The sequence below is a fragment of the Ictidomys tridecemlineatus genome, chromosome X, assembly GCF_052094955.1.
Source record: "Ictidomys tridecemlineatus isolate mIctTri1 chromosome X, mIctTri1.hap1, whole genome shotgun sequence".
NCBI classification, from domain to species: domain Eukaryota; kingdom Metazoa; phylum Chordata; class Mammalia; order Rodentia; family Sciuridae; genus Ictidomys; species Ictidomys tridecemlineatus.
This window is the reverse complement of record NC_135493.1, coordinates 31360695-31383648: the sequence shown is the minus strand read 5'-3', so window position 1 is coordinate 31383648 and position 22954 is coordinate 31360695. Positions and strand designations below refer to the sequence as shown.

The 22954-nt window shown below is 34.5% G+C and overlaps 1 protein-coding gene across 1 annotated transcript in view; it reads left to right on the top strand.

Moving 5' to 3' along the window:
• Positions 1-22954, top strand: part of Wdr44 (WD repeat domain 44) — a 91775-nt gene that overhangs the window by 55373 nt on the left and 13448 nt on the right. Inside the window, exons 11-13 of the mRNA XM_005319391.5 lie at positions 237-375; positions 1918-1982; positions 17232-17345. Coding sequence (XP_005319448.1) covers positions 237-375; positions 1918-1982; positions 17232-17345 — 318 coding nt within the window. The remainder of the gene's footprint in view (positions 1-236; positions 376-1917; positions 1983-17231; positions 17346-22954) is intronic.

Below are 22954 nucleotides of genomic sequence, written 5' to 3'. Positions count from 1 at the left end.
TTTAGTTGTAAATGAACACAATACCTTTTTATTTGTTTGTTTGTTTGTTTATTTGTTCATGCAATGTTGAGGATTACACCCAATGCTTCACACGTGCTAGGCAAGCTCTCTACCACAGCCCCAGCCCATGAACATTATCTAAGATATGTATAATTTGGCATCATTTTAAACTTTGACTTAAAGTTGCATCTCTAAACTTTCAAAATAACAACCTGAAACTTCTTTTGTTTTCACAGGGAGCTGTTTGGACCATGAAATTTTCTCACTGTGGCCGGTTACTTGCCTCAGCTGGACAAGATAATGTAGTGAGAATATGGGCTTTAAAAAATGCTTTTGATTATTTCAACAATATGCGAATGAAATACAATACTGAAGGTATCTTTCATTTATTTAAAAATCTACAGAAATCTGGAATTTTTACATTTTAGATACAGTACAGGTTGAGCATCCCTAATCCCAAACTCCAAAATCCAGAATGCTCTCTACACTTGTTGAACACTGGCATCATGCTCAACAAATTTTTAATATTAGAGCATTTCAGGTTTCAGATTTTTAGATTGGGGATGCTAAACTGATAAAGTATATGCAGATATTCCACAATCTGAAGAACTCCAGAATCTGATAAGGGATATGCAGTCTACAGTGCCCCCCTTATCTGTCTGTCATTTGGTTTCTTAAAAATAAGACAGAAGTCAGCAGCTAAAAGCCTCTAAAGCCAAATGAGAAGAACTATCACAAAGCTTTTGATTTATTCCTTGTCAAGCATCAACAATTGAGAACAAAGCTATTTGATTCCCCATGGCAACCTTCAATTTTATCCTAGGTTTAAGGAAGGAAAGATCTCATTAAACTGTAAAAAGAATGAAAGTAGTATGAACACCTTAAATGTAAAGAATGATTAAGGAAATAGCCGTGAAAATTAGGCCCAAATTGTCAATATATCAAGGATTATATGAAAAAATGTGAAGTGGAAAAGAAAACCCTCAGAATATTAGGTATACAAACACCTATGTTTATATATAGATAGCTACTCACCTATGTAAAAATGTTTGTCTTGTTGTAAGTTATCAGGAAATGTAAAATTGATGTAAATAGGGGCTTTTCATTTATGGGATTCTTTTCTTATTATTTAGTGGCATAATAAATTTTCTCCATAAATCTCTCCCTCACAGTCACCTAAGGCTGAAAACAAGAAGTTAAGAATAGGGAAAGGAGAATAGAGGTAGCCATTGATGAGAATATAGAGTACATTCAAAGCATCATTTAAGGAATATAGAAATCTAGAGAGATTTTTTAAACTGGCAAGCTAGGACTCATGTTTTTTAGAAAACTTTTGTGAATTTATTTGCATTGTAATATTTATAATTGAAGATAATGATGAGTTTAGCAAGAAATTAAAATGCATTTACATTATAGTGAGGTTTTTTAGTATTAGTTGTTTATCATTTCTTTAATTGCCCTTCCTAAAGCAAAAAGACTATTTCAGTGGCCCTCGAGACAGAGACATAGCTACAGTCTTGACCCTTCCTTGCCCCTTTCTTGTTCCTCCTGCTATTTGTTATAATTAATAAGAATGTATTCACTATGAATACTTAGAACTTACAAGTTCCAAGCCAGCCTATACTTTCTGAAAATAGAAAGGACTGAGGATGTAGCTCAGTAGTAAAGTGCCCCTGGGTTCAATTCCCAGTACCAAAAAGAAAAAAAAAATATATATATATATATATATATATATATATATTTGCTTTTGGTGCTTATATATATAGTAGGGTAATACTTACTTGTATAAAAAGTATATTTTTCCAGAATATATCCTATGATTTATTAGACATTACTGTGTTATTATTTATGATTATTTTTTGTTTGGGTGGATATGTGTACATATATGCCTTTTTACAATTATTATGCTGTTTTTAGGACGTGTGTCCCCGTCACCTTCTCAGGAAAGTCTAAATTCATCAAAATCTGATACAGATACAGGGGTATGTTCATTGTTTTATGGTTACTATTGTGAAATCTATGATTTGTTTGCAATAAAGTACCTTTTGTTAATCAGAAATTACACTTGTTTGAAGACACTTAAAGTATTATATAGAATTTATAGCAAGATTTTCTCATTCTTGAGAATATTCTAAAAAAATCTGTTGTTTATATAAATATATTCATACCCTATCCATTAGTAAGTATCCTTAATTCTTAGTTGGGAAATTTTATATTTTCATATCCTCTGTCTCTCTTTTTTTTATTTTAAACCAGCTTTATTTTATTATTTTTCTACACTTTTAATTGGTGCATTATAGTTATTCATAATGACAGAATTTGTGGTTACATATTCATATGCGCATATAATATAACAATATAATTTGGTAAATATCACTCCCTAACACTTCCCCTTTTCCTCCCTATCTCCAACCCCCTGTTTCCTTTCCTCTACTGATCTCCCTTTGATTTTCATGAGATCTACCCCCACCTATCTTTTTCCGTTTTCTTCTCTAGATTCCACATATAAGAGAAAACATTTGACCCTTGACATTCTGAATTTGTCTTATCTTGCTTAATATAGTGGTGTCTAGTTCCATCCATTTTCCTCCAAGTGACATAAGTTCATTTTTCTTTATAAAGTTCATTTGTGTATATATGCCATATTTTTTTATCCATTCATCTGTTCATGGACACCTAGACTCATTCCATAGATTGTCTATTGTGAATTGTGCTGCTATAAATGTGTATCATGTATCACTATAGTATGATGATTTTAATTCTTGAGGATAAATACCAAGATATGGTATAGGTGAATTATATGGTAGTTGCCTAGTCTTTTCAGGAACCTCCCTCCAGATTTCCTTAGTGGTTGGACTAATTATCTAGGCTTCTTAGAACTGCCTTCTTAATGTCCCAAAGGTTATGGTATATTATATCACTATTCTCATTTGAGTCTAAGAATTTTTAAATTTCTCTCTTGTTTTCTCCTATCACCCATTCATCTTTCAGAATTGTATCTTTTAATCTCCATGTGTTTACATAGTTTCTTTAGTGTTTTGTTTATTGATTTTGAGTTGCTCTGTGGCCTAAAATATGGTCTATTTTGGAGAAGATTCCATGAGCCACTGGGAAGAAAATGTATTCAGCTGTTGTTGAATGAAATATTCTATAGACATCTGTTAAGATCATTTGGTTTATAATAATTTTCAGGTCAAAATAGTCTTTACTGAGTCTGGATGACCTATCTAATGGTGAGAGAGGTGTGTTGAAATCACCTAGTGTTATTTTACTGGTGTCGAGGTTTCAATTTGAGTGGTATCTCCTTTATGTGAATTGGTTATACTAATGGTTAGGCATAAATATTTATTATTATTATATCTTCTTGTTGGATTATTCCCTTTACCAGTATGAAGTGAATTTCTTTCTCTCTTCTGACAAAGAAGTTCAAATTTTGGTTTCAAATACGAGACCTACTCCTGCTTATTTTCAGGCTCCATTCACATAGTATATCAATCTCTGTCCTTTCATGTTCAGCCTGTGGCTATATTTGCCTGTAAGGTGCATCTTTTGCAAACAACATGTAGTTGGGTCTTGCTTTTTAATCCATTCTGCCAGCCTATGTCTTTACATTAAGTAAGTTCTGTAATGATGGTTTAGTAGTCGTAAATTCTTTTAGTTTCTACTTATTTTGGAAGGAGAGCTTTACTGGATATAGCAATCTTGACTGACAGTTTTATTTTTTTCTTCTTTCCGGAACATGGAACACCTCATTATAAGCTCTCCTGGCTTTTAGAGTTTGCACAGGGAAATTGGAAATTATTCTGATTGGCTTGCCTCTAAATGTGACCTGACATTTTTCTCTTGAGGCCTTTAAAATTCTATCCTTGTTCTGTATTCGAGGCATTTTAATTATAATGTTTTTGTGGAGTGGTTCTTTTTATCTTGTCTGGATATCCATTTCATTCTCAAGGTTTAGAAAATTTTCTGTTGTTATTCCCTAAAAAGGTTGTCTATTCTATTAGCCTGTATCCCACAACTCTCCTCAGTTCCATTGATTCTTAAATTTGGTTCGTTTATGTTGTCCCAGAGTTCTTGTATATTCTGATCATTGTTACTTATTTTATTTTCTTTAATGCTGAGTGTTCAAGGCTGGTGATTTTGTCTTCCATTTCTGAGATCCTGTCTTCAGTATGGCCTACTCAATTAGAGATACTTTAAACTGAATATTTTATTTGATTTATTGTGACTTTCCTTTACAATATTTGTTTTGTTTTTTTTTTCAACGTCTCTATTTCATATCGAATTTCTCATTCATATCCGGTATTGACTTCCTTAATTCATTCAGTTGTCTTACTATGTTCTCTGGGAATTCTTTGATCAACTTTCAAATCATTCTTTCAAATTCTTTATCTGATATTTCATCCACTTCAGTATCTTTGGGGTCAGTTGCTCTTGAATAATGAAATTTACGTGTTACCTTTTTTTTCCATATTTCTTGTATTCCTATGTTGGATTTTATGCATCTCTTAGAAAGGATTTCTCTTCCACTCTTATGTGGTTCTTTTTAGAGTACAATCTTCACTTGCCAAGGGTGTCCTAGAGTGACCTAGGTTGAGACCTCCTCATAGGTATGGTATCCTTTGTGTTAATTCTTTTTTTGTTGTTTTGTTTTGTTTGTTTTGTTGCTGTAACAGTTTATGACAATGAGTGGGACCTGAGGGCCCACCTCTTGCCATTTGTACTTGGGGCCTGATTGTTAATCTGGGTTTTTGTCTCTTCTATTCTTTGTATCAAAGTACAGCTAAAGTTTGGGTGTTGTTAATTTGTTTGTGGAACAAGTTGCACTCTCTTGTGGTCGAATTTAGTTCAGCAACAGTCTCTACTCCATGAATTTGTTGTATCCCCATAGGTGCCCAGAACCTCACAGAGTAGGAAGAAACAAACAATAGTAAAAAACAATGCAAGCAATTCCCAGCATTAAAATAAATACTTGGGGCTAGGGTTGTGGCTCAGTGGTAGAGCGTTTGCCTAGCATGTGTAAGGCACTGGGTTCAATTCTTAGCACTGCATATAAATAAATAAAAATAAAGGTCCACTGACAACTAAAAACTAAATAAAAATAAATTAAAAAAATAAAGGCCGGTCACAGTGGCACACACCTGTAATCCCAGCGGCTTGGGAGGTGGAGGCAGGAGGATCGCAAGTTCAAAGCCAGCCTCAGAAAATTAGCGAGGTACTAAGTAACTCAGTAAGACCCTGTCTCTAATAAAATAGGGCTGGAGATGTGACTCAATTGTCGAGTGCCCCTGAGTTCAATCCCTAGTACCCCCCCAAAATAAAAATAAAAGAAATACTTGGTTCCTACTATGACATCTATAAGGTTAATTACCACAAAACACATAAATGATGGGGTCAGCAGTTACCAACAGCAAAAAAAAAAGTAACCATAAACTAGATCTTGCACTAAAACAAACAGTAGGTGTCAACTATGTCATCCATAGCAGTAGTAATTAATTGATGGGTAAAGGAGTTATATAAACCAATTAGTTCTAAAATATCATCAAAATTACAGTTAATTAATGGAAAAGGTTATAAGAAGAGAGAAAGATGTTTATGACTTTACAAAGTGAACAAATAATGGAAAAGAGATGTATCACATGATGATTATAAGAAAGGAGAAGAAAAAATCTGAAAAAAAAGAAGAGAGAATTTGGCTATTCTGAAGAAAAGAGAGAGACAAATATGTATATATGTATGGAAGGATATATATATATATATATATATACACATACACATACATACATACATACATACATATCTTCATGAACCAATTAACACAGCAAGAATTTAAAAATAAAGAAAAGAAAAATATTCTTAATGAAAATGAAGGAATCATCTCTACTGATGTGGTCAAGGTAATCAACAAAAATGGATGGTCACTCTCTAGCCCTATTGTCTTTCTTTCCATTTCTTCTTAGGCTATGTACTGAGAGAGAGAAAGGAAGGGCTGGGGATATGAACCCTTTCTTTTTGTGTTGTTCTCCAAGCTGCCAGTTGGAGTGTCCTAAGACTGAAGCTGGTTGAAATAAGTCTCAGCTTCCCTTCTCACCAGTATAAGGTAGTATGGAATGGGAAGTACTATCAGTTGGAGTTTTGTCTGCACAGACCAGTTGGATGCAATCTCAGGATGGGATTACTTCAGAGTTCTACAAGTGGAGTTCCTTTGGTTGGGGCTTAGGTCTAATCAGTGCTTATGGGCTTTGTTGGGTGGTACCTGCTTTGGAGAAATTAGACCAACACACCCCTAGAGCCTGGTGGTTGCCAGTCTCTGTTGGGAGTCTGGATATCAGGAGCCTCCTAAGAATTCTACTTATGGTGCAGTGGAGTCAATCCTCCACACACTCTGCTGCCCATAGCATTCACATTTGTTTGTTCAGATTCCTGACTTGCTTCAGCTGGTCATGTGAGCTACCCAAAGGAAAAGCAAATTGGGCTCCCCTTTGCTTTTCTGACTTGAATCCACCTGGGTACATTTTTCTCTGTGTGATGTTTCCTTCCAGTTCTGCTATGTACACCTTAAGTCACATGGCATGCATTTGCTGAGACAACATGGCAGTGTTTGCTATGATCTCCTGGCTCCACATCAGTAGCTGCATTGTGGCTGCCTCAAGATGGCTCCGCCTCAGCTCTCCATGGCCAGTTGGGAAATTGGGAAACACAGGGCAGTTTTCAAACACTAGTTCACAGTGCAACCTCTGGATTATCTAAGTTCAGTCTGCTTTTCTGATCTTAGGTTTTTTTCATACCAAATCTGTCCATTGTGTTTCTCTCTGTATTATCCCTCTCCCCTGGTGAACCAACTCCCTTAATGGCTTGGCTCTAATGTACTCTTTCTTCTTTGTTTAATATGTCCAAATTTCTGAGTCTTTTAGACACTCTGGCTGTCCAGTATTGAATTTTAGTGAAATTCCTCTTTCACCCACCTTGCTGAGAAGTTGCTTAAATCCCTAGCCACAGAGCAAGTAGGAATACAGCCTTCTTCTAATCCACCATCTTGAATCCTCATCTTTCTCTTTCTTGCTATCCATGAGAAGACCTAGAAAATAAAAGGAGTAGAATCCAAAAAAAGAAAACAACAGTTTCTTCCATTAAAGTTGACAAATAAAAAATTTTGATATTTAAAGATTTCCAGATAATGAATAATATTACTTAAGGTACCAAACTACTAATGTAAACTTAAATTTTTTAAAAATATTTATTTTTTAGTTGTAGTTGGACACAAACCTTTATTTTATTTGTTTGTTTTTAATGTGGTGCTGAGAATGGAACCCAGGGACTCAGACGTGCTAGGCAAGAGCTCTACCGCTGAGCCACAACACCAGCCCATGTAAACTTAAATTTTAAAAAAATCTCCCTCTCTCAGATTCATGTTAGATACTTTTAAAATAATAATAATGAATGCCATTTTATGATTTATCCTCCAGAATAAGGTCTGTCTTAACATTGCCTCATCTTACCTTTGAACTCACTTCTAATCCCCCAGTGCCTGTGCAGTCTACTTACCATGCTGGATATAAATCTGTATCCTAAACACTTTTTCATGTTTGTTTCACCTGGATTTTATTCTCTGTCTCCTTTCTTAATAGTGTAAACCTGTATTCATCCTTCAAGATTCAGCTCAAATATGTTACTTTGTCTTAGTATTTTACCTAATCCAGCATGCAAAATTGTTCCTTATCTGTGTTCTGATAGTACAAATATACTTTTATATTGATATCGCTTATACATCTTCCTTATCTCCCTGGCTAGGCTGATGGCTAATTTGAGCCACAGAGCTTTACTTCATAGATTTTAATATCCTTGGAATCTGATTCCATGGTCACTGTAATAGGACTGCCATCAGTGTTGAATTTCTGCCTGTATGCCTTTATTCCCATTGTTGCCCCTATCTGGGTGCCTTCAATCTCCATTCTTTCAATTCAAACCTTGCCTAATTTTTGTGGCCTATTTCCTCCATAAAGCCTTCACTGACTAATAGAGTGGTAGAAAGTCTAACTGCTTTGCTTCAGAGAAAGTAGTTTGCCCTTAAAAGTTTGGTTTACCTTTAGGTTTCCAAGCACTGATAATTATTAAAAATGGGGGCTATGTGTACCACCTTGTATTATGCTCATTTTAACAATCCTACCTAGAGTTTCTTAACTACTTCCTTCTACTCCTGCCCCCCACAAACCAGAGTAACTAAAATCTTTATTGAAAACAAGGCCTTTTAAAATGAGGACTGTCATGTATTTTGACATAAAAATTAGTGGTCCTTCCTGGAATACTGTGATATTTTTCTGGAATAATTGAGTAACCTTTATCTGCTATTTCAAGGAAAAGATCATTTTTGCATTCTGTTTGGGGAGAGTTTAAAAAAGGCCTCCATTTCATATGTCATTAGAGTTTGGTATTTGTAATTATCTTTTGACTTAGCTTTAGGTGCAGTGAAGCATAGTGAGCACAGTATTTTCCTGATGTATGTGAGATTTTTTTTCCCATGTGATATCTTTTTTGAAATATAAACTCTTTCATTTTCTCGTCATTCATATAAAATAGAATATATAAATATACCTTTTATACAATTGAGCAGACGGTGATATATTCAGGATCACTCAACCATTTACTTTAGTGCCAAACCTAGAATTCTGGCTATTATTCCATTTCTCTTGATTTTGTAAAGTAGCTCAACAAATGTAAGAAAGGAAGAGGTTCATGCTTAGTTCTCTGTATTATGCTATGGGTGTAGCTTAGACTTTTGACCTCATGGTTTCTAAGAATCCATAATTAAGCCAGATTACAAATATGAATATTTTATATAAAATTTTATTCCTAATGTACAAGTTTTAAGTATGCTTTTTACCTAGAAATTAATTCTTTGCTTGGGTAAATATATATTTAGTGTGTTTATAATAAAATATCAATATGACTATTAATAACATTTAACTGCCATTTAAAATTTGAGGGAATAGATTGTAGGAATCTGGAACTTGAATGAAGGAAGTTATCTGTAAGAGAATGAGAGATAATTTCTATGAAATCAGGTTTGCAACATTTCATAAAACAATGCCTTGGAGACACACACAGTAGCACATTCCTGTAATCCCAGCGTCTTGAGAGGTAGAGGCAGGAGGATCATGAGTTCAAACCCAGCCTCAGCAACTTAGCAAGGCCCTAAGCAACTCAGTGAGTCCCTGTCTCTAAATAAAATATAAAAAAGGGCTGGGTATGTGGCTCAGTGGTTAAGTGCCCCTGGGTTCAATCACTGGTACCAAAAACAAACAACAACAAAAAAAAACAATGCCTTGGTACTATTATAATTCTCATTTTACAGCCAGGCACAGTGGCACAAACCTGTAATCCCAGTAACTCAGGAGACTGAGGCAAGAGGCCTTGACAACTTAGCAAGACCTGTCTCAAAATAAAAAAAAAAATTAAAAAGGTTAATACTCAGTAGTAGACTATATCTCCAATACCATTAATTAAGAACTCTATTTCACAGATAAAAAAAACTCTTAAAAGAGCTAAGGGTAATGGGAAAGACAGTAGAATGAATTGAACATAACTTTCCTAGGTTCATATATGAATACACGACCAGTGTAACTCCATCCACATCATGTATCACCACAAGAATGGGAAAGTTATACTCCATGGATATATAATATGTCAAAACACACTCTACTGTCATGTATATATAAAACAATATTTTTTTAAAAAAAAAGCTAGGGGTGCAGCTCAGTGGTAGAGCTCTTGCCTAACATTTGCAGAAGTCTGGGTTTATTCTCCACTACCACATACAGGAAAAAATAAAAAGAGGAGGAGGCTTGGAAATACTGAGTAATTCACTAATTATATCAATCCAAAAATATTGAGTACCTACTATATATTAGCCACTGTTCTAGGAATCAGAGGTATCTAACTGAACAAAGGAAGCAAATCTATCAATTGTTATAAAACCTACATTCTTTTGAAAGAAGACAAAATAAATTTTGTAACATTACAAGACAATTTTTAAAACCACTTTATCCATGTATGATTGACACTCAAAAAAGCAATACACATTTAATAACACAATTTGATGAGTTCAGAGATAAGTGTACAACAACCATGAAATGTATGCCATAAACCTACAAATTGACTCCAAAAGTTTACCCCTACCCTCTCGTTTACTGTTTTTTTTTAATTATAAATGCACTTAAAACTACTAAAGGTCAACATTCAGTATTTTTTATGTTTTTATTAGTGCATTATAGTTATACATAATAGCAGAGTTCATCTAGAAATCATCATATATGCATGGAGAATAATTTGCTCCATTTCATTTCCCAGTACTTCCTCTTTCCCTCCCCTTCTCCTTCCCTCTGGTCCTCTTCCTCTACTGGTCTTCCTTCTGTTTATTTGTCGTTTTTTAAATTGGTGCTTTATAGATATACATAAAGGTGAAATTCACTGTGTTATATTCATATATGTACATAGCATAATTTGGTCTATTTTATTCCACAGTTCTTCTTTGTCTGTCCCTCCTCCCTCCCTGTTTACCTCCTTTCTTTACTGCATTGATCTCTCTTCTATTTTCATGGGATTTCTGTTCCCCCCACCCCAACACACACACACACACCTTTTTTTCCCTTTATTTTACTCTAGCTTCCACAAATCAGAGAAAACATCTGACCCTTGACTTTCTGTGTCTGACTTACTTCATTTAGTACCTGTTCTCCATTTCCATCCTTTTATCAGCAAATGCCATATTTCATTCTTACTTATGGATGAGTAAAACTCTATTGTGTATAAATGCCACATTTTCTTTATCTACTCATCAGTTGTTAGGCACCTGGGCTGTTTCCATAACTTGGTTATTGTGAATTGATGTTATAAACATTGATGTGGTTATATCATTATACTATGCTGATTTTAGATCTTTTGGATAGGTCTGGGTATGTGGCTCAAGCGGTAGCACACTCGCCTGGCATGCACAGGGCGCTGGGTTCGATCCTCAGCACCACATAAAAATAAAATAAAGATCTTTTGGATATATACTGAGTATGTGATAGCTGGGTTATGTGTTGATTCTTTTCCTAGTCTCTTGAGGAATCTCTGTACTGCTTTCTAAAGTATAAATTTTACTAATTTGTAGTCCCACCATCAATGTATGAACATTCAGTAAATTTTTAAATATACAATACAGTATTAACCATAGTCATTATGCTATACAGTAAATCTCTGGGACTTATTCAGTTTGTATAACTGAAACTTTGTACTTTCTGACTAATATGGTCCTGTTTCCTCCTCCCCCAGCCCTTGGCAACCACCATTCTACTCGCTGCTTCTGTGTCATGTAGTATTTGTCCTTCTGTATTGAACTTATTTTACTTAGCATAAAGAAAATGGAAGCATTTTCTTTTTTAAGACTGAATAATAATCTATCATACAACAGATTTTAATCTGTTCATCCATTGATGGACATTTTGGTTATGTGTATAATCTGGCTATTGTAAATAATACTGCAGTAAATATGAGAGTTCAGATATCTCTTTGAGATCCTGGCTTTAATTCCTTTGTATTTATATCAGGAAGTGGGATTACTAGTTCAATTATTTGTTCTGTTTGTAATTTTTTGATGAACTTCCGTACTACTCTCCATAGTATCACCAATTTACGTTCCCAATAATAGTATATAAGAGTTACCTTGTCTTCATATTCATGCCAACACCTTTTTCCTTTTTATTTTGTGGTATTGGGGATTGAACCCATGGGTGCTCTACTGCTAAATCACAGTACTGAATTTGCACATATTTTTGTTTGTTTTTTATATTGAGACCGGTTCCCACTGAGTTGCACAGGCTGTCCTCCAACTTGCGAGCCTCTTGCTTCAGCCTCCTGAGTTGCTAGGATTACCAGCATGCACTACATGCCCTGTTTTAATTTGGTTATTTGATTTGGGTTTTTTTTTTTTTTTTGCTTTCATTTGTAGGAGTTCCTTATATATTTTGGGTATTAACCTTTATCTGATATTTGGTTTATAAATATCCCCCCACTCCATAGTTGTCTTTTCATTTGAATGGTTGTTAATATTTTGTGCAGAAAACTCATTAGTTTGATGTGCAGTAGTCATCCCTTATCCATGGGGAATATCATCCAAGACCCCAGTCAGTGCCTTAAATCCTGAATATTACAAGCATTTTTGTATGTAGAAAACCTATGATAAAGTTTAATTTACAAATTATACACAGGCCAGGCATACTGACGCATACTTATAATCCCAGCAACTCAGGAGGCAGAGATAGAAGGATGGCAGGTTCAAGGCCAGCCTTAGCAACTTGGTGAGACCCTGTCTCAAAATAAAAAACAAAAAGAGCTAAGGATGCTCAGTGGTAAAGCATCCCTGGATTAAATCCCCAGTACAATCAATCAATAAGACACAGTAAGATTAACAAAAATAATAATAATTAAATAGAATAGTTACAATAATATGTTGTAAGAAAGTTTATATAAATGTGGTATTTCTCTCTTTCGAGGCAAAATAAACAAATATTTTGAACCACAGTGGACTGCTGCTAAGTGAAACTGCTGAAAGCAAAAGAATAAGGGAAGACTCCTATAGCTCTGCTATTTTTACTTTTGTTCTGTGTGCTTTGGGTGTCATATCCAAGAGATCATTGCTAAGCTCAATGTCAAGAAGCTCTTTCCTTGTTTTTTCTAGACCTTACATTTAAGTGTTTAATCCATTTTCAGTTGATTTTTGTGAAAGGCATAAAGTAAGGGTCCAAGTTTTTTGCATATGGATATGAAAAAGTAGTAAGTTTTATGGAGAAAAAATAAAGCCAATAAAGTAGGGTGGCAAGGGGCAAATAAGGTGAGCAAACAGAGCATCACCCAGAGGTTGTCATTTGACCAAAACCTGAAAGAGGTGAGGAAATGATCATGTGGCTATCTGAAAAAGAAGACCATTCCAGGTAAAGGAGGCAACAAGCAAGACTGCTATAAAGCAGAATTTCTGGTATATTCAATAAAAAGTGGCATGGTTTGTGTAACTGGAGTCAGTGAGCAAGAGGGAGAGAAGCAACAGATTAAGTCACAGAGATTAAAAATGTGGTGGGGATTAGAACATGTAGACCATTCAAAGGACTTGGCTTTTTCTCTAAGAAAGGTGAGAGCCAGTGGAGGGTTTTTTAAAATTGAATGACATAATCTGACGTTTTGCAAGGATCATTCTGGCTTTTATACTGAGAGTAGACCATAAGAATAAGAAATGTCTTATTCATTTTGGTACCCCAAATAATCAAAACAGTATGTAGTATATAGTAAGTCTAATAAATATCAAAAGCTTTATAATTTTTCTGAACAGTCCAACTTTAGACCACTTAGCAACACTACCATGTGGCAGAATAGTCCAACTTTAAAATGACTTATGTAGATAATCAAGAGACAGGTTGAGCATCCCTAATCTGAAAATCTAAAACCTGAAATATTCTAAAATCCAAAACATTTTTAGCATGAACATCATGCCACAAATGGAAAATTCCATGTCATTAAACTGTATTTCATGCACAAAATTATTAAAAATATTGAAGGGCTGGGGGTTGTATCTTAGTGGTAGAGTACATGCTAAGCATGCACAAGGTCCTGGGTTCAATAACCAGCACCACCAAAAATGTTATATATGGGGAGGGTGTGAAAATTACCTTCAGACTATATAATAATAGGCTATATGTGAAACACAAATTGATTTTATGTTCAGATTTGTTTTCCATCCCCAAGATAATCTCATATACATGCAAATGTTCAAAACACTTCTGGACCCAAGCATTTCTGGGATATTCAACCTATGCTTAAATATGGATTAGGTACTAGATGATATAAATGGTATTTTTTAGGTGTGATGATGACATGGTAGTTATATTTAAAAGAGGGCATATCAATTGGAGATATATATATATATAGGATATATATATATCCTATATATATATTTACTGATAAAATAATTAGTGTCTAGATCTTGATTTAAATATTCCACCAAAAATGAATAAAAATAAAAGGATTGATGATACAAGATTGTTGAAATGTTGATAATTGTTAAAGCAGGTGACAGATGCATGTGATTGATTATATTATTATTTGGGGCTTATTCATTCACTGGCATAATAATTATAAGCTTTTTTATATTCATTCACATTTTTTATATATTGGATATGTCTATAATAAAGCTTTACAAAAATTTTTTATTTCAGTCTCTCCCTCCCTCCTTCATTTGTTGAATATTATATATATACACATATATAGAAAACCTACAACATTTTACTTTATATTTCTATCTCTAGTAATTTATCATGAGGAAATAATTTGATATGGCCAAAGATATAAGTAAAAATATATTCATCTTGGTGTTCTCATAATAGCTAACATTTTAAAAAGCTAAATCTCTCACAATTGAAAAATAAACGGTATATCTGTATACGGGGTAAAAATGGGAGTTCATAACCCTTTTGAATCAAACTGTGAAATATATCAAATTAGATGTAATGTTTTGAACAACCAACAATTAAAAAAAAAGAAAAATAAACGATAATATAATCCATACAGTAAAATACTATGCAGCCCCTAAATGTTTTCAAAGTCTGTGTAATGACATTAAAAATATTCACAATAAAATAAAGTGGAAAATTATATACAGTATTACCTTGATTTTGACTAAAAATGAAAAGATATAAGAAAATATACTGAATTCTTAATAGTATTATCTTTAGGTAATAGGATTTTAGGTCATTTTTATTTGGTCTGTTTCTTAAAATTTCCTCAATAAATTTATCTACTTTTATTAAGATAGACAAACAGAAGATACTTTTATTTAAAGTCTCAACTTTAAACTTTTTGACCCAGTATTACTTCTTGTATAAGGATAAAGAAATAGTCAAATTAGAATAAACATTCATGTTCCCGGGCATTCATGAATTGCTGTTTGTATTAGCAAAAGAATTGGAAATGTCTAGGTGACCAGAAAATGGTGAATGATTAAATTATGGTGCATTCATGTTGTATGGCCTGTAAGTGTTTCCAAAGTGTGAAATGAAGAAAGTTCTCATGGCACAATAAAAGAAAGATCAAATTGTGTATACAATATGATTTCAGTTATAGTTTTTAAAAATGAAAGCTTGAAGATGGTCAATATGTAAGAAGATTGTAGGTGGTTTTAGCTTTTCTACTGTCTAGATTTTGTAAACTGTCTATACTGATCATGTACTATTTCATAATAAAAAATCTTTTTAAAAATATCTTGAAAAAAGGTAGAATGCAGGGAAAAGAAAATGGGTATTTGAGGAGAAAGAAAGGCCTGGAATCACTGCTAGGGAAAATATGCTAAGAAGTTAATGAAAAGTAAATGATAGTTAAACAAGAAGTGAACTCTTTGTAATAGGGCAAGACTATTTAGTTTTATGTCTTGACAGCAGTCATAATCTGGCAGCAAAATTAGAGGTAAAGTTTTAGTTATCTAGGATTAAGAGAGCTTGGTAAAAGGTCCCAAAGTCTGTGTTACTGGTCTACTTCCATAGTTGATCTGAAAATGTTTTTGATACATGGTAAAGTTCTCTAGGGGGCTGGGTGTATAGCTCAGTGGTAGAGCCCTTGCCTAGCATGCATGAAGCCCTGGGTTTGAACCCCTGCACCACAAACAAGCAAACAACTAGACAAAGAATAGTGGTAATTTTTGTCTATCCCATGGCCCCTGTCCTAGTTCAAACCTCATTATTCTTAAACTTATTGATTGTTCTTCTTGCTCCAATGGTTCTCTCCAAACTGTCTTTGTCATTGTCCAGAGTTCTCTTATTAAAGCACCAGTCAAATCATTTTATTTATTCCTTTTCAAAACCCTGTGTTGGCTCTCTGTTGTCTTAGAATGTCCAAACTTTTAAGCCACAAATTCAAGACCCTTTATGATGTGGTCTCAAAGTAGCTTTCTACCCTAATTCCTTACTGTATCTCAGTGAACTTTTTCTATCCTCATTCTGCCCACAATTCTATAAATATGCAAGGCTTAACTAGCACTCCATGGTTTTGCTCATGCTACATCCTCTAGAACAGCTGAGGGACAAATCTGGACTTAAAATTAGATGACTTATATTCCTGCTTTGCTTCTGCTGTTCACAGCTGGCTGTGTGATGTTTAATATGTTATTTTAACCTCTTTGAACCTCAGTTTCTTTCCTAATTTTTTCATCTTCACTGTATTAATATCTACCTCAGGGAGTTGCTAGGACTCATTCAGATAACGAATACAAAAAGCATGTTATAACTAAATGCATGGCACACATGTATGGCATTATTTTCTACCTGGCTCTGTCAGGATGCTTTTGACTTCAGATAACTTAAACCAACAGAAAAGAGCTTAAACAATGAGGAAGCAAGACCAGAGGTAAGGCTGTTCCTGGGTTGGTTAATTCAGCAACCTCAATAGTGTCATCAGGGACACAGGATCCTACCATCTTCCTGCTGTTTACTCTGTTGTTTTGTTCTCTTGGACTTTTTTCCCACATGGTCCCAAGATAGCCACTATAGTCTTAGGTGTTGCATGCACACAACAATATTCAGAGACAGGAAAGGGGAAGGTCCCTTAAGTATGCTCCTTTTTAAGAGTGAGAAAATCCCTCTAGATAAGACTCCCTTTATTCTTACCATCACTGTAATCTTCTCCTTATGTCGAATTGATAAAACATCTAGCATGTGCCCATACCTAAACTAGCCATCATTGGGACAGCTCATCTTAATTAACTTAAACCAATCATGACCCATTGCCTGATGCTGGCCCCTATCTTTCCTGAAGAAACAGATTCTCAGAAAAGGACAGATTAGGGACTTTGTTAGGGAGGGAGAAGATTGTGATAGCAGGGTATATATAGAGATTAGATAGATAGATAGATAGATAGATAGATAGATAGATAGATAGATAGATAGATAGATAGATCTAGAGAAAGATGTATCTAGAATGATCTATCTTCTGTCTAAAGGAAAGATCCTAGTTCATTAGGTAGGGCAAGGAGATGAAAAGAAGAGTCCGTATGTAGTAGATCAGTATAAAATGGAGTTTGATTTTGGTGCTTATGATTTTATTTTAGGTGCCTTACCAACTGATGACAAAACAGGTGGGGTGGGGAGATTAAGAAGCTTTGGTTTTGCTAGTTCTACACCTCTGTTTTAAAGTTTCTCTTTATATTTAAATAGGTATGCAGTGGAACTGAAGAAGACCCTGATGACAAAAACGCACCTTTTCGCCAACGGCCATTCTGCAAATACAAAGGACACACTGCTGATCTCCTCGATCTTTCATGGTCTAAAGTAAGAAATTGTTATTTGAATTGTATATTAATTCTATATCTATGAATTTAAGATAAAAACAGTTTTATTTGTATCATTATCACACTGTCAAGTGTTTGGATGTTCATATATCCTTTGTGGGAATTGTATCTACAAGTTTAAAAGAAGAGAGCTTTTGAGCCAATTTCTTTCTTTTTTAATATACGACAGCAGAATGCATTACAATTCATATTACACATATAGAGCACAATTCTTCATATCTCTTGTTGTATATAAAGGCATGAGCCAATTTCTTAAAGAGTTGTCATTAAAGGGGAAGGGTGGGAGGGTAGAGAGATGAGGGAGGGTCAAATAACAGGTACCAAAATACAAATACTCGTGTTCTATAGCACAGTTACCTTTGCTTTTATTATAAGCAGTAACTTTGCAAAATAAGTTTCCTCAGCAAAATGAATATGATTTTGACTACTAACTTGAAATCCATAATATCTAATCAAAACTGTTTTGGGGTTAATTGGCTAACATTCATGAAATTATTAATTTTTGTTTGACAGTTTGTGATATTTTTCCTTATAGGAAAATTATTTCCAAAGTAAAGAGGCTCTTTTGCCACAAAATATCTTAAAAGTCTTGTGAAAATTTAAAAGAGATGTTTTAAATTTTATATAAGGTATTTGAAGTATGAAAACTTAGAATTTTTACATGATCTCTTATGCTTTCTTCATATTAAAATTTGTCAGTAATCAGAATCTACAATATGTTAAAAATTTGGGGAAGAAAATAATATTTAAAAGCCTTGACTTGAGGAAAATGAACTGAGTTAACCAACTAATATCAGGCATACCAGTGGTACCCATATATTTTAACTATGTCAGGAGAACTTCTTGTGGCACAAAGATTCCAGTAGTATATATTGGCAAGTCAGGCGTTTTCTGAGCTCCAGCCTTGTTCTTGCCATACCTATTTAGATGTTCTGAGTACTTTTCTTTAATCATGTGTTCTTTACCCACATCTCTCTTAACCTCTAAAACAAGCTTAGGTCACACCTGGTAGTTGATTTTTAAACAAGTCCTAATTGTCTCTTTGCACTTCTTTCCTACCCTGAGATGTCAGAAGATGGAAATCTGAGGTATCTTTAATCTGGTAATTATATTCATCTGTAAAAAGTACAAATCAAATATTTAGAATCTTTACTTTCATCTTGCTTTTTTTTTTAAAGCAAACCATATTTTTTTTTCTGAAATGTGATACAAACTGAAACAACTTTTAAATTTTTTAAAAAGTATTTGTGGGATACAATGTGATAATTCAATATATGTATAATAATATGTAATGATCAAATGAGGGTAATTTTAGCATTTCCATCTCCTTAAATATTTTTAATATTTTTACTTGTAGATGGACACAATACCTTTATTTTATTTATTTATTTATTTAATGTGGTGCTGAGGATCAAACCCAGTGCCTCACACATGCTAGGCAAGTGCTCTACCACTGAGCTACAACTCCAGCCCCTCAATCTCCTTAAACATTTATCATTTTTTTCTGTCAGGTGCTTCTGAACTCTTCTGTAGTTCTTTATAAAGCATGTAATAAATTGTTGAAAATTATAGACACCCTATACTGTTCTGTGGAACACCAGTATTTGTATTTTGGTACCTGTTACTTTACCCTCCTTCATCCCCCTACCCTCCCACCCTTCCTAGCCTTTAATGACAACTCTTTAATAAATTAGCTCATGGGCTGGGGATGTGGCTCAAGCAGTAGCCTACTCGCCTGGCATGCATGCAGCCTGGGTTCGATCCTCAGCACCACATGCAATAAAGATGTTGTGTCCACTGAAAACTAAAAATAAATAAATAAATAAATATTAAATTCTCTCTGTCTCTCTTTAAAAAAGAAAAGAAATTGGCTCATGCCTTTATATACAACCAGAGATATGAAGAATTGTGCTCTATATGTGTAATATGAATCGTAATGCATTCTGCTGTCATATATTTTTTTAAAAAGAAAGAAATTGGCTCATGCAATGTGGTGAAAGGCAAGTTTGAAATTTATAGGACAGCCCTGTAGGGTGGAAGGAAACAGCAGAAGTTTATGCTGCAGTCTTAAAGCAAAATTTTTTATCCTCTGGGAAACCTCAGTTTTTCTTCTCAGGGCCTTCAGCTGATTAGATGAGGCTCACCCATATGCTCAAGGTTGTTTCCTTAAAGTGAACTGATTGTACATGTTAACTAAGTTTACAGAATGTCTTCACAACCACTAGAGAGGTGCTTGATTATACAGCTGGGTACTATACCCTACATAGAATGACACATAAAATTAACTATTATAGAGGCTGAGGGTGTAGTTCAGTGGCAGAGCACTTGCCTATCACTGTGAGGCACTGGGTTCCTTCCTCACCACCACCTAAAAATAAATAAATAAAAAGAAGCTATTGTGTCCATCTACAACAAAATATTTTTTTAAGAGAGAGTGAGAGAGGAGAGAGAGAAAGAGAGAGAGAATTTTTTAATATTTATTTTTTAGTTCTCGGCGGACACAACATCTTTGTTGGTATGTGGTGCTGAGGATCGAACCTGGGCCGCACGCATTCCAGGCGAGCGCGCTACTGCTTGAGCCACATCTCCAGCCCCCTACAACAAAATATTTTTAAAGAATTAACCATCATAGCTATCTTTTGATCAAAATTAGTACCTTTTCTTTAAATTCATTCTCCTTAGCCTTTCTCTGGAACTTTATCATTTGATGCAATTAATCTTTTTTTTTTAAATACTCTTCTTGGTTATGGAAACTTATACTTTCTTGATATCCTCCATGTCTCGTTGACCATTCCCCTTTTTTCCTTCACGGAAGAAATAGTAAAAAGAACATTACTTAAAACCTATGCATACACACCTATATAAAGGTCAGTACTTTCCACTCACTCAAAACATATCTGTTTATCAATCTACCATCTAATTAAGCATATGAACTCTGGAGCTAGACTCCTGGGGTTTATAACCTACCTAGTCTAACCCTTATAGTTTTGTAACCTTGGACAAGTTCCTTAAGGAACTTGAGGCTCAGCATGCCTCATTTGCAAAATAAGCATAATAAAAGTAGCTTCCTCAAAGAGTTACAGGGGAAAATTAATTGACCTAGGAAATACAAATCAAATGGCTCAACTAATATTATTTATTAAGGTGTCAGGTAGCAGTTTAAGCATTGAGGACACAAGCAAAATGTAAATAACATATGCTCTCTATTTGTACTCTCAAATCGTATGATGTCATTGATGTTTCCTTATCAATAATTTTTTTAAAACTGAAAATTGTGCCTGTTAACTAGCATGCCTAAAGCCATATATCCAAGGAGTAAAGAAAGGAGTTAGGGTTCAACTCTCATGGCTTTGGAGTATTCCACTCTAACCCATTCCTGTGTAATAACAGCTAATCACCACATGGAAACAAAATTACAAAAATAACAAAATGTTCTGTACATCACAAGACTTAAGTAATCAAAATTCTTATACACTTTCTTCCCTGTTGTTCTTTCCAAACCCCTGGAGGCAGCAGACATATGATTTAGTATCTATCTCGCTATCTACTTATTTCCAGTGAAAAATATGCATTTTTAAGGACTGGTGCAAGTTTATGAACTGGCCCTTCCTGGTCTTTTTTTTTTTTTTTTTTCGCTACTAGGGATTTAATTCAGTGGCACTTAACCACTAAACCATATCCCCAGCTCCCCCTTTTTATAATTTTAGGGAAGGATCTTGCTAAGTTGCTGAGGCTGGCTTTGAACTTGAGATCCTTCTGCCTTAGCCTCCCAAGCCATTGGGATTATAGGTGTGTAATAATGTGCCCGAATCTTTCTGGTCCTTTTTTTAATATTTATTTTTAGTTGTAGTTGGACACAACACCTTTATTTCACGTGTTTATTTTTGTATGTGGTGCTGAGGATCCAACCCAGGGTCTTGCACATGCGAGGCAAGCACTCTACCGCTGAGCCACAACCCCAGCCCCTCTTCCTGGTCCTTGATAGTATGAATACCACTCTGTGAAGAGATAAATACAAAAACCAAGATGAAGCCATTTAGAAATGTTAATGTGAGTTTTTCAAAGTAATTTTATGATTGTTGAATCTAATCTTAAAAATTGGGCTTACAGGTGATGCACACCTGTAATCCCAGCAGCTCAGAAGATTGATTCAGGAGGATTAGAAGTTCAAAGCCAGTCTCAACAATTTAATGAGGCCTTAAGCAAATTAGCAAGACCCTGTCTCAAAAATTTTTTTAAATGCTTGGGGATGTGGCTTAGTGGTTGGCACCCCTGGGTTCAATCCCACTTATATAATAAAAATTGGTTTGTGTTTTATATTTCTTTTATTTTCTTTTTATTCTTCTAGTAGTTGTTTTCTGTATTTTTAGTAGTTCTGGCCTGTGATTCACTGGAAATTAAAATCAAAAACAGTCGTTTACCACAAATATTTTGAGAAGCATTGGTCCAGATAGGTTATTTGAATGGGATTTCATCCCATATCAGAATGGTCACTAAGACAAGGAAAAGATGGGGAGAAAATACCAGTTTCTGATCACCTTATTGGGGTAGTGGAAAAATTAATAATCATTTGAGACCAGATGCAGTGTTGCACACCTGCAATCCCAGTGACTGAGGAGGCTGAGGCAAGAGAATTATAAGTTTGAGGTCAGCATGAGCAACTTAGAAAGACTATCTCAAAATAAAAAATAAATAGGACTGGGGATGAGACTCAGTGGTATAGTATCACTGGCTCAGTCCCTAGTACTACAAAATCATTATCATCACAATCATCATCATCATCATCATCATCAAATGTTCCAGGTGTTTCCTGTGTGTAAGCAGGTACCAAAGATGCAGCTGGATCCCAGGATTAAACATCAGTGAGGAGAAGAGGGAAAAAGCAGGGCTGAGCATTAAAAGGACATGTATCAATTCTATTGTGTCTGTTGTTGTGGCCAAAATTGGCTTGGGTTTGTTGATGTCCCTGCTGTATCTACTTTTAAATATTTTGAAATATTTTAAGAGTTAAAAACTCATAAGCAGTTTTTCATCTTTAGAAATGCAGGCTTTGAGGACTTACCATTTTAGTTAGGAGGAAGAAGTTCAAAAGCTCTACTGTGCAACATGGTGACTATAGTGAATATTCATGTGTTACATTCTTAAAACATGGTAAGAGAGTAGATTTTACTTGTTCTCACCACAAAAAATAAGTATACAGATAATGTGTGTGTTAATTAACTTGATGTAGCCATTTCACAATGGATACATATCATGCAATGTTTATGTGTCAATTAAAATCAAATAATAAATTATAAAAGTTGGGGATGAATGGTCTCCAAGGGCTTATCATATCCCTAACTCCCCAACCCCAGAGGAAAAGAACAAAATTTTTTCTATTCTAACTGCACACATATAGTGCCTTTCTTTTTCTTCTCCACTAACCAAAAATGCACTCATTCTTTTTAAAAAATTTTTTTGTAGATGTAGATGGACAGCATGCCTTTATTTTTGTTTATTAAGGCTCAAACACAGTGCCTCACATGTGCTAGGCAAGTGCTCTAACACTGAGCTACAGCCCCAGCCCCAAAATATATTCTTTCTTTAATC